At 45.7% G+C, this 12,904-nt stretch overlaps 1 protein-coding gene across 2 annotated transcripts in view; it reads left to right on the forward strand.

The window, feature by feature from the left end:
* Window positions 1-12,904, forward strand: part of LOC129381969 (uncharacterized) — an 85,722-nt gene that overhangs the window by 36,427 nt on the left and 36,391 nt on the right. For both annotated transcript variants that reach the window (XM_055065279.2, XM_055065280.2), the window contains exon 4: window positions 8,621-8,738. In XM_055065279.2, the coding sequence (XP_054921254.1) occupies window positions 8,621-8,738 (118 nt within the window). The remainder of the gene's footprint in view (window positions 1-8,620; window positions 8,739-12,904) is intronic.

The following is a 12,904-nucleotide window of genomic DNA, read 5'->3' on the forward strand; positions in this document are numbered from 1 at the left end:
CCTGCCATGAATGCCAGCGCTGAAGGTTGCCAGCTGTGAAGCCTCCGGGATTGCTGAATCCGATTGACCCACCTGGCAAACCTTTTGACCAGGTTGGCATGGATCTTCTGGGCCCGTTTCCACTGTCATCTTCTGGCAACAGGTGGATAATCGTCGCCACAGACTATTTAACGCGGTATGCTGAGACAAAGGCGCTGCCTCGAGGCACAGCTTCTGAGGTTGCCCAGTTTCATACAGAGCATTGTCCTACGGCATGGCGCGCCATCGCACGTCATCACAGACCGAGGCAGAGCCTTTACAGCACAGCTCATTGAAGACGTTTTTAAACTCGGTTGCACGACCCATTGAAGGACAACTGCCTATCATCTGCAGACAAACGGCTTGACAGAACGACTGAACAAAACGACGACTGACATGTCTGTGTACGTAGACGTACAGCACAAGATGTGGGACAAGATACTCCCTTATGTAATGTTTGCCTATAACACTGCTATGCAAGAAACAACACGCTTCACACCATTTTACCTCGTTTACGGCCGTGAAGTACAGACTATGTTAGAACAATGCTGCCTTGCGACAACATCGATCATCTCGACGTCGCCTAAGATGCCGAACCTTTTGTGCAACGCACGGAAGAAGCCTGTCAGCTTGCCCGAGTGCACATAAAGAAACAACAGAGCATCGATGTGCACCGTTACAATCTCTGCCATCGACAAGTCGACTTCCAACCTGGTGATCAAGTTTTGGTGTGGACTCCCATGCGCCGAAAAGGACTATCCGAGAAGCTTTTGAGTCGCTACTTCGAACCTTACAGAGTGTTGCAGCGAATTAGTGACGTGAATTATGAAGTCCTTCCTGACAGAAGCCAGCCCCCTCGACGTCAACAACCTCAATCTGAAATTGTGCACGTTGTGCGGTTGAAACCGTACTATAGCCCCTAATATTCGACGTTTTCAGCCGCTTTGGTTAGTTTTTGTTGTTGCTCGTCCCTCAGTGCCTTGGGACTATATCGCACACCACAGTGATTGTGACTATAGCCTATGTGTTCGTCCTAGACCATCTCGGCGCTCTCACATTAAACCTATGTATGTTTTCCTTTTCTTTTTCGAGGAGGGGGCAATGCCACATGGTGTGGCACAGCAAGGGCGCTAAAGAAGAGAACGAGGTTCGTCTCGGCATTGTGCATTGCCGCTTACGTTTTCATAAAGTGCAAAGGCCTGGATCTTCATTCAGCGTGTATACTCCAGGAGGGTATACGCGACAATATGTATGCAGAGTCGGCTGCTCAGCGCCCGAGTTCCTAGTCTTGCTCGGTGATGGGTATACAGTTGAACACACTTATAGCAATATCCAAGTGCCACGAAAATTCTACTGTTATAACCAACCATTGTCATAACTGGGTTGCATGAAAAAACTTAAAATGGGGAATGGGAGAACTGTTGTGCGAAAACTATAATGGTGGGGAGGCCCGTGCCCCTCCCCACCACCTTCCTCTACCCAGCTTATGATTGTGTTGACTTGTTCAACTGTTTCAGTCTGCTTCCTGCACACTCCAATCGCGTGTAACAAGCCGCAGCTGTCGGCATTCAAGAACGGCACTGCTATAACTGCAAAGCACAGTCACGGGTGATAAGTGACATGCGAGCTTCGCCAAGGCATCGCTTTGGTGGCCTCAAAAGGGGCCTTTGAAATAATGCAAGAAGGTTGCCGCAGCAGCGTTTCAGCTTGAGAAATTTAGAAGAAAGGCTAGGGCGAGATCGGCACAAGCATCTTGTTACGTACTTCTCACTGGCTTGCACGAGAAAACCCCAGGGTCGTAGGCCTTGCTTTCTTTATGCAAAGCTTGCCAACATCCTTCTCCAAGGCATCTACATGCTCCTCGTAGTGCATTGGAAGGTCCCTCACGAAAACGAAGCCCTGGGGGGAATGAATAATTCACAGGGCTTCGTGCGAGATCAGCATTGAGGCAGCCTGCCCTACCGTGTCATAGCTATCGTCATTGCTGTTGCTATCTGGTGTAAGCACATTCACGACGATCACCTCGTCGGTTAGGAGCACTTTGTTTCCACCGGCAACATCATGCATTGCCAATGATCAGCAGGCAGATCAGCCATCTTCCATTTCGGCGGCAGGTCAAACAAGGCTGAGAAAGCACATGGTAAGGAATTGCTTCAACACAGCCAACAAAGACGAGCACAAGCAGCTTAACCCGTTTGCAGGACTGCACAGCATGACGGCCAGCGGGCAATCGAGCAATCTTGGAGCAGCGCCCAGCACTGTCTGCGAAGTTGGCGTGGTCCATTCGTGTTTTGGAGAGAGGGACGGCATAGAGCTATGGGTGCCACCCATTGGTGTTCAGAGGTGTGAAAGGGCGACAGGAGAGAGGCGCCCAAGGCTTACTACTTGGAGAAGGCTGGAAAACAGTGCACGGTGGCATGCAGCTGCTCAAGGCTTTTCAAGGACTTTGCATTTCGTTACCTTTTGGCACAGACACCCAGTAGTCAAACTTCATCATTATAACTGATAGTGCGGCATGGGGGCATTGTAGTAAGCGGATTATTTAGCCATAGAACACATACACAAGTTGGCAGTGCAGCAGCTTCTCATTGTTCTAACTGATATGTTGTTAAAACCGGTATCGTAAGTGGGTTTGACTGTATATGTATATGTGCTCGCTTATGCCGGGACTTCACTGTGTTGATTTGTTCGGTATTGCTGCAAGCATTTGTTCTGCCGGTTAGAGGTGGATACAGTAAAACCTTGTTGATGTGTTAAAAAAAAATGTGAGCATAAACATACTGTTTGAGAGAACATATGATCCAAATTCACGAAACATTTAAAGAATCACAACAGAGCAAGAAGGTTCGAAGTGCGAGAGCGTTTATTTCTTACTAAGCAAATTTGTAATCTGCTGATGCATTACCTGACCTTCACAAAAAGAAGCTTCTTTTTCATGCACTGCAGGCCTTTTGCATTTATGTTGTCTTTGGCTTGAGAGAAGCTGCTCAGCACGTCTAGTCCAGAGAGGGCTTCGGCAAAAACCTCGTTTTCGTGTGATTGTGCTTTGCCGCTTTTTATCTCTTCCACAACCAGTGCCATGCTTTGTAGCTTGCTCATCCAGATATTGTCGTCTACCGTGACGTAATCTTGAAACGTGCCTTCGGCGCCAGTGCAGTGGAACTCCGCTTCTGTTTCGTCTTCAAGCATGTTGTCGATAACGCAGGGCTGTACTTCTGCTGGGTTGTGCCGAAAACCGCACTTTTTAATGCAGTTTTTTACTGTTTCGCGGTTTACGCTTTCCCACTACTGGCTCAGGTAATGCATTGCATCCAGCCGTGATAGCCTCCCAGGATCCTCACTTTTGGGCACGTCAGCAAGGATTGACGCATGTTGCACTCCCCATAAATGTGTTTCACATTTTTGATAACACCCGCATCTGGTGGTTGCAACTGGCTCATCGTGTTTGCTGGAAGAAAAATGATGCACAGGTTACAGAAGAGCAACATGTCTTTCGGATGAGCTGCATATTGTCCATAAACACCCCTTCGTGCCCTTTGCACCCCAGTCGTCCATCGAGATATCTAAAGAAGTGTTCGAAGTTGTTGCACGTCATCGAAGCCTTCATGTTATGCTTGTAAACAAACGCAAGGGAGGTGACAGATGTTACACAAACACCTTGGGTTCTTTGCCTTTCTGATCATCCATGGCTTCATGTCGCTGCCTTGTTTGTTACAGCAGAGGAGTACCTCAACCCAATCTTTGCTGGTTTTACCACCGTACCAGGACTCTCCCTTCATGCATAGGAACTTGCTGGGCTGAACCCTGATGAACTGCCCAAGCTCATCCACACTCTACACATCACATGGGTCATAAGCGTTGATAATACTAGGGAGCAGTGCGATCCAGCTCTCAACATCAAGTAAGTTCACGCTCGCTGCTTTTCCGTTTATCTGTAGATAGGCACTGGCATGTCATACGAAAATGGCAGATCCAGCCATTCGACACAGTAAAGTTGTCAATTCGCAAAACTTTGGCGATTTCCAATGCTCTTTCCTGAAGAATTCTGCCATCATAGTGTATGCTGGAACTTCTTGACTGCTTGAACCACTTGAGCAGGGCTTCAAGTTCCCCATGCCTTGCTCCACGGGCTTGCTTTCTCTTGGCACTGAACACTAAGGAATGTGCTTCGACGCGATCGCGTTGACAGTTGGTGCTGGCAAGCCAAGCTCACTGGCTGTGTTAACCCACTTTTTCTTAGGGTTCTGGTCGACAACTGCAAGTATGTTAAACTTTTCTTGACGCTCAAAGGTTTGCACTTTCTCGATGCCATGACTGTAGCTCTTGAACACACAGACGCAAGCAGAGTAACTGCACTGAATCCAACGCGCAACATTCCACGAGATTCGTCAATTCTGAAACAGTACTGAGAGCCAGAGTACTGCGGCAAAGCTACTGCTGTGTGCAGCTGCATCAAGCAATGAAGCCACATGGCACGATTGAGCCTTTTCTGGTTTACATGGGATCTGCTGGCCGAAAAACACATCGTGCAATCACAGTTTGACGACCTGAGGAACGTTAATGACAAAAAAGCGTGCTTTCCAGGAATGTAGTGTTGTAAGCAGCATAACTGTATTGGGTCACTTTTAGTCGCCAATGTTAGTGCCGGGAAAACATGTAACGGGAACTTATCAATGAGGTTCTACTGTGTTTCCTTCAAAGTGCACAGAAATTGACAGCACAGTCCAGAGCACCTGTTGAATGCAATGTTTCATAGCCCCATAAGGTTCATGGCTACTCACTTTGCATGGGTTAGTTGCAATGACACGACCCCTGTGGTCATTGTCAGTGATTTCAATGTGGATGTGTAGAGACTGAAACGGGAGCAGTTTACGCATTTCGTATTGCAGACATATTACTTGCGATGTAGCACCGATACGGCCCAACAGACAACCCATCGCGTACATGTATCAATTTGACATTAAAGAATGTGTTTGCAGTTGCTAGTAAGTGGATCAGTGTATATCGCAGTGACCACAAAGCGATTGTGGCCATTGTTACAATTGTGACCATTGTTACATTGTTTCTGAGTTTTTACGCAAGTTTTTTTTACCTCAGTGTTTACAAGCTCTGCTGGCCAGCCGGCTTCGCAGGATGGAATGTCCTTGAAATTTTTTTCTAACGATCACAAATCGTACTTTGCCTGCTAATGCAAAGGTAATTTAAGATAACTGAAATCACAATATACCATCACGTCAGCAGTTCCAGGTATCATTTATTGCAGTAGTGGTTTTTCAAGTTTACAAATCTTTCTTTCCTCCGCATTGTACCACAAGATTTTCCTAAATTAGGAGTTGGTTAATAGATACTGACAGGCTAGATGTTGAACCATGATTTTAGTTAAGCAGTGCCCTTGGAAGAACACAAACAAGAATTGGGGCATACAAAGGCACTGATTTTTGTCATGATGTGTAGTGTGTGCCTGTGTATGTCCTCATCATTCACGTTTGTGTAAACGTCTTTTTTACAAGTATGCTGCTTCTCCAAAAACGTAGATTTGAAGATTTTTTTTTTAACAAGCCTCCGATTCTTAGAGCTAGGGAAGTTTCCCCACGGTTGCAGCACTGACCGGTGGCCAAGCCACATTGCAATGCCTTGTCTAGTTCCTTATGACGCCTTAGGTTCTGACAGTGCCTAAAGGTATATCGAAGTAGCGTGATGGGATGAGGATACAAAAATACAACAGGAATAGCGCTTACTGCCAATTAAACTTTATTTGAAGGAAGAACCAGCCATTTGTAGTCTGACAAAAAACCTGCAAACAAATCGAATTGACAGGCAAGCATACACTATAAGTAGAGGTACCTGTCCAGAAAAAGCATTGTTTGCTTTGATAGGCTACGTGACACCACTCTGAAAACTTATCTGCTTTTGCTTTGCTTTACACCTCTACATTCTTTCTTTCTTTTTTTTTGCGTGTTTGAGAACTGATATTGCTGACATAGGAGGGCATGTTCTGCATGCAGAACTTTCCAATACCATGTATGTAGCGATTTTTAGTGACTACCTCCCGGATGTCTTGTCTGTTCTTTTCCAATTCAGCACTGCTTTCCCTGGTGAGAGAGATTATACAAAGTAACAAAGTAATGGTGTAAACATACCATCATTGATTAAGCATGGGGTGACGGTAATGTGTTACACAGGGCGTCTGTCAACCAGGAAAACCGGGAATTCTCAGGCATTTCGAATAGTCTGGAAATACTCAGGGAAAACTCGGGGGATTTGTGCCTCTATCAGGGAAAATTAGCTGTAATTTTATTGAAAGGAAACGAAAGTCACGGTAATGCTGGCTGGAGCAACAGAGATAGATCGTAACAAATCGTCTTTGACGCTGTGTCGTCGGCTGGAGAAGTTACCAGTGTACAGTCAACGACCGACTTTGCAGACGCCCGATAATTCAGACGGCTTTGCGGCACCACCACGTACCCCATAAAGCCAATCGATAAAAAGGTCTGAAGTTTCAGACGCAAAAACCCTTCGCCGTCCGATTTTCTGGCCTTTTTGCTGTCCGCTGGTCCGAAACGGCATTAATCAATGAATGCCACCACCGCTCCTGTTTTGATAACATCGTCGCCTCGAACCGGTGTTCCTGCACGCAGATCTGCTGGCAGTCGTAGCCACCACCGTGGCAAACGCTATACCTAGTTGCTTCGACGTTCGCTCACCCGCCGTGGTTGCTCAGTGGCTATGGTGTTGGGCTGCTGAGCACGAGGTTGCGGGATCGAATCCCGGCCATGGCGGCCGCATTTCGATGGGGGCGAAATGCGAAAACGTCCGTGTGCTTAGGTTTAGGTGCACGTTAAAGAGCCCCAGGTGGTTGAAATTTCCGGATTCCTCCACTACGGCGTGCCTCATAATCAGAAAGTGGTTTTGGCACGTAAAACCCCATAATTTAATTTAATTTTTGACGTTCGCTACTAAGCTTCTTGCCATTCGGCGCCATGTTTTTCATTGAAAGGATTCGCCGCTGTCAACAATGGCATCGACTTGGACTTCGTGGTTCTCGCGATTGGCTTAATGCTGGTGTCCAAAAGTAAGCTTCGCCTCAGTAAAGCAATGTTACGGGGTGAAGCATACGCGAAAGTATTGCGGTGAAGCATAACAAGTGTAGGAAGGGGCAATTGTCACGTGATAAAGTATGTATTCCTTAATTATACACGAGTCCACCCACAATCTCCTGCCACAGTACGACCGCCGATATGCGTAATAAGTGTACTGGCAGGCCTTTTCGGATGTGCCTGCAGCGATTTGAGCCAATAAGGGCAGTAAAAGACATGCATTCATTTTTTTTAGCTGCCTTATTTTTCGGACGTTTACGAAGCCTCTAGGGAGTCCGAAAAATCGGACGTTGACTGTACAACCGGCCAAGAGAATGCTTCAAGTGGTTTGTGGGGCGAAAGCGCGTCAGAAGGAGGACAAGAAAAGAAAGGACTTACGCATTGCAGAATGACTGGAATAGGAACCGTGCCGCCGCTTTTTCCAAGAAGCTTGAGCTCAAAATACAAAGTGGTGGCTAACGCCGAGATGCAGGTGTCGCTCATCCAAACCAAAATAAACTCTTTAAAGTAGTGAATTACAACACTGAGGCTTTGTGTGCAGGCTGAGAGGGCAGTCAGGGCAGTTGAGGTTGACACACCAGCTGTTGAGACAGAATCTCACTTGTGACAATGTTCAGGCTTCATACCAATGAGCTTGCTATCAGTTTGTAGAAATAGCTCATATCCCCTTCAGTCGCAGCATCCACATTTGTGGATGCGAGATATTTTTGCCATTTCTGTGCAGTGGTGGCAAGGAATAGAGCACAGCCATTAAGCTTAGGGTAAATTGAACATTATGATAACCTAAATCACTTCCATTTTACTTCTGAGTGGTCTTTATTGTTACAGAGTAATGCTTTGGTGAAGGTACTACTCTGTTTTGTGTGACGTTTGACAGGGGCATGTCGGTAGCAACCTTGAGATATACTTCTTTCCTTTCTTAAATTCGAGCGGGGTATTTAATCCTTTCTATAAAAAAATGTAGCATCATTGACTTTACAATATTCAGATATTTAATTACTCTAATTCTGATGACTCATCATAAAATGCTCAGTTATTCTGCCACCTTGATTTGCTTTCAGGGAAGTCTCAAGTACCATTCACATATGTATCGACAGTCACTCATAATTTGTGACTGAATGGGATATTCGAAAATATTTGTTTCTGTGTGCATCTCATTTTATTCTTCGTATCGATTTGCAATAAGTTTGAAGTTCTTTTTTTTTCATAGATATTTTATGTGCTGTGCATTTTACTAACCCCTCCCTCCTGATTTCTTTTTATATAAAATAAATGCTGCTCTTTACTATTGAAACTGGATTAAGTCATTTCTTTTATTTTTCAGCATGCTTACTAGAGAGTGACCGCATCGGGCGACATGGTGTCAGCCCACATTGACATAAAACGAAGTCTGTGTCACTCAGGGAATATTGAAAAGGCACTCAGGAAAAACCTGAAACTCAGGAAATTTGGAAATGACAACTTGGTAGACACTCTGGTTAGGTCTCATGTTTGTCTCTTTGCAGGATGTTTCCTTTTTGGAAGTGTCCTCTTTGAATGCGGATCTTCTGCAGCAGGTTGAAAAACTCGAACAGGACAATGAGCAGCTAAAGAAGCATCTTGCCGATAAAAAAGAAATTTCTGGTAAGTGTTTCGGTGATTGTATGGGTCCTTGAAATAAAGTACTCTGCTGGAGTGCATATTTGCAGACTTTTGTCATAGCTTCGATTTGCTTTTTAAGATGAAAACACAGGAATTATTTTTTTCTAGAATAAACAGTACCATAATGATTTGTGCCGGGTGCCTTCTTTCATTAAAATCGAATGAACATGTAATACATGTGTAGTTAATAAGGGGGAGGCTACACTTGAAAGGCAACTTTTTTATTTGTGCGCAGATCTGAACGACATTTTCACTCTTTGTGTATTTAATGTGCAGATTATAAACATGTAAATAATTTTCTCATAGGATTAGTAGTTTTCGATATACTATAAAAGCATTCTTTAAGCTGGGTCCTTTGTTTCAAGGAAAATTAGCATCTAAACAAAAAAATCCCAACACAATGGTTTGAGTATAAAGACTATCAGAATGTTGAGGGAGTGCAATAAAGTATCAATCAATGTTCTAGGCCAATTTGAACAATAGTTACAGTTCATCAAAGTTGCTAGAAAAATGTCATCTTTACATGTCGAACATGTAACCCCTTTCAAAAACTTAAGAAGAGTACTGCCTTGAAAAGGGGCATATTGCTTACTGCATACATTTATCTTTCTGGCAAAAAAGTTGTAGTGGTTCCTGGGTTCGGGCTCTCTCTTTTCTCAGAGCATTGGGATGGAACCATGAATTTTCACCATTTGGGTACAGGCTGCGATTGGAATGTTCGTCAGTGGACGTGACATGTCTGTATGTTACCATCACAGCCTTCTGCATGGCATCCACATCACCGTCGTTGGATTTTAGAGCCCAGCCTTAATACATGCTCAACCTGGTGATGAGTTCATTTGTCAGCTGGCCTCCCCCACCAAGGCTTTGCTTCCCCTCGGCTTTTTGTTTCTGCGCCAACTTACGCAGTGCCATCCCCATGCGCTTTTGGACATGATTGACACAGTCCTCCTTCTGGACATCGACAAATCCATAGACTTGTGCTTCTTGGATAGGAGTAAATGTGCGGCTTTCACCATCGCACAAGATGGTTGTGTACCTCAATCCATGTCGGTCTAAAGACCTTTGAAACAGTGCGAGGCCAGCTTCGACTTCCATGTGACCAGCTTTGCCGTCAGCATTTTTTTGGCACTGGTGCGTCTCCTTCCATTTTGTGTAGCCGTCAGAATCGGGCTTTGGTCCAGTTCGCACCCTAAACAATTGCAGAGTGCAACGTAGTCCAGCACGTACTCTGTGAACAGCTCTGTCTTAGCACTGATGCCTATGTGAGAGGAGTGACCGCAAGTCATCCAAGTGCCATCATAGCACACTGCTATGGTTCCTCTATGACCAAAACATAGGTCATAATGATTTGAAAGTCATAATGATGAAAAACATAGCTTTCTGTGCACACTGGCTCATAGCGACCTCGGCCGCTTGCGTGGCAGCAGGTTCCAAAGTTCGCTTCAAATGGCACTGAAAAGTGCGGTGATGCATCCCATGGTGGGACAATCCCATTGCCACAAATACATCATTCATGGCTGTCTGGCCATTTCCTGTGGACATTATCGCCCGCGCAGCCAAGGGGTTGATGTCGAATAGGTTGCATGTCTTCTTACCATCAACATGGGGCGAGCTCCATCTGGCCGCGATGTCTCCACAATTGTTGCAAACAGTCGGCTTCACTGCGAGGCTGTAGTTGCGATCATCTCCCGCTAGTTGTGCTGGTTTGCTGCTCGTTTCACGTCGCAGAGCTCGAAGGAGCGAGTTGAGGCACTCCAGGTTCACTATCATTTAAGGAGTGGTGGGTTGATCTGATGCTGACGCCGTCGCTGCATCGCTCGCCTCTGCAAAAGGCTCAACCTTCCGTGCCATTGTTGGTACCGACGAAAGCCCTTCCAGTGCGCACCTCGCGAACTTCTCCGACACAGATAACACCGGTGTCTATTCTCACATGGCCGGAGTCGACATCGTGCGCGCTGTCACGGGAAGCGTCCTCTTGCACCTCACAGTTGCGTATAGTATCGCTGTTTATCCTAATGTGGCCAGAGTCCACGCTGCCGGGGGAAGCAATCTCGCCCACATCCCTGTCGTTGATAACATAGACGTTTACGTGGCCTAAGTCTACACTGCGCATGCTTTCCGAGGAAGCGTCCTCGCTCACAACGCGTTATCAGATGTTGCAGCCCGATTGTTCCTCACATGCTCCCGCGACGCAATACCAGCTCCAACACGCTTTCTGCTCCTGCCTTTCTTTCGTGTACGGCCAAAAGGATGAAGATCGGAACTTCGCACCGCCGGGCATGGTGAACTGCACGATCACGTTGAGGGTAACACACCTTCGCAAGAGAAATACCTTTTCATAATGGCTACGCGGCGCACCAGTGTGGAAAGCAAGCTTCCTTAGCCAATCAAAAACCACCATTTTCGTCACGTGTGCCAACCAACCAGCAGAAGCACAAGCTGCGCATTATTTTTTCGTTGCTTTTTTCACTTTTGCCTGGTGAGCATGGTTGCTTACTGAAAAAAATGGAATGCTGGAAACGTGAGCTTTCCAACAAGACCAAAATGGCGGTTGTGGAGTGCGTAGTTTGCGGGCTGCAGGTGGTTGAAGTAGGGCTAGCTTAGACTTCAATTTAAACGTTCAGGCGCATGCATCCGCCATTCTAATCTCTTATAACTTGTAAAATAAGCGTAACTTTGAAACCAAAAGTTGAAGATCAGTGCAGAAGGGTCTCGGGAACACGACAATGAAGTGACTGAAAATGCGATTTTCAAGTCGATTTTTGTCTTTCAAGTGTCGCGTCCGCCCTTAGGTATCTTACTTCATGTTTTACAGTATGGCGAAGTGCAGGCAACTTCAAGAATCCAGTGAAATAGAAAATTTGGGAAGGGGTAACACTGTAAAGCATTGCAGAGAGTGCCACGAAGCCCACTGAACGTAAAATTTCTGAAACCTACATGCAACTTATGCAGCACCTCATTTTTGTGTTTTCCTTTATTGTGATAGCAATTGTAAGGACACCAAAGGCACATTTTTGCTGTCGCCGTTGCTGTATGTTCCGCATAAAGTCACCGGTGATAACACTGTCACCGTATGCTATATGTGCGAGGGAAAGCTTGCGAGGGTCAGCCGACGATTGAACGAGCGAGGAGGAAGGGTGCCTGCTGCCGTGCGCACTGCATTGGGCAGGAGGGGAGGGGGCATTCTACTGCAGCGGCTGCTGTGCAAGGCACGGCACGCGGGTGCCCATATCTTGAAAGTGATCTGCAATGTGGACAAAGTGTGCCGAGTGCTGGTATGTAGCTTCATATGCGCTGTGCTTTTGACAGTTAGTTCGCATTGAAGCGAGACACAGTGCAAAGGTCAAGTCACTTGCAGCTGCTGCCACGCTTCTTCACTCCAGCATTTCAACAGCGAGTTTCCGCAGCCATTGAGTGAGATGTGTTCATGTTTACTTGTGCATGGGTGACACCGTGCTTGTTTATTTAGTTAGTAAATTTATACAGGCGATAAATCTACTGTCTTTATGGAGCATGGTTATAACGGCGTGTTTTCAGGACAGGACACAGAAAGAATGCACACAGGACAGTTGCCAAACTTTAACGGAGCTTTACTGCGGAAAAATTACACGAGAAGCGGTTGCTGTGCAGAAACATTAGAAACAACATTGCCACAGCCCATTTTGTCAGCACAAGAGCAGATTATCATGTCTCACTTCACTACTGAAAGTCCTGATCTGCACAAGGTTAAAGACTCATTTCTAACCACACTATAGCACATTCTACGCTGTTCATATCTGTAGACTTCGAAACTTATTCTGGAAATATATCTCTTTTCTTGATAAATTCGGCGACTGTCCTGTGTGCATTCTTCCTGTGTCCTGTCCTCAAAACGCACCGTTGTAACCATGTTCCATCAAGCCAGCAACCAACTAGCCATCTAAGTCTCTAAATCTACTATCCTTACTTCGTATAGTGTTCTACCAATTTGCTATAGCAATTGATGCTTTGCCTTTTGGGTGAAACTGCGACTTTTTTTCTTTACCTTGTGCTTGTGCTCAGGAAAACGGTCTGCAGTAGCTTTACACAGTTAGTAATCAAAGCAACTTGCATGTTTCTCTAAAAGCATTGCACGTTTTTCAACCAGAAGAACTCAAATGTATTTT

This window comes from Dermacentor andersoni, chromosome 10 (genome assembly GCF_023375885.2).
Source record: "Dermacentor andersoni chromosome 10, qqDerAnde1_hic_scaffold, whole genome shotgun sequence".
NCBI lineage: Eukaryota > Metazoa > Arthropoda > Arachnida > Ixodida > Ixodidae > Dermacentor > Dermacentor andersoni.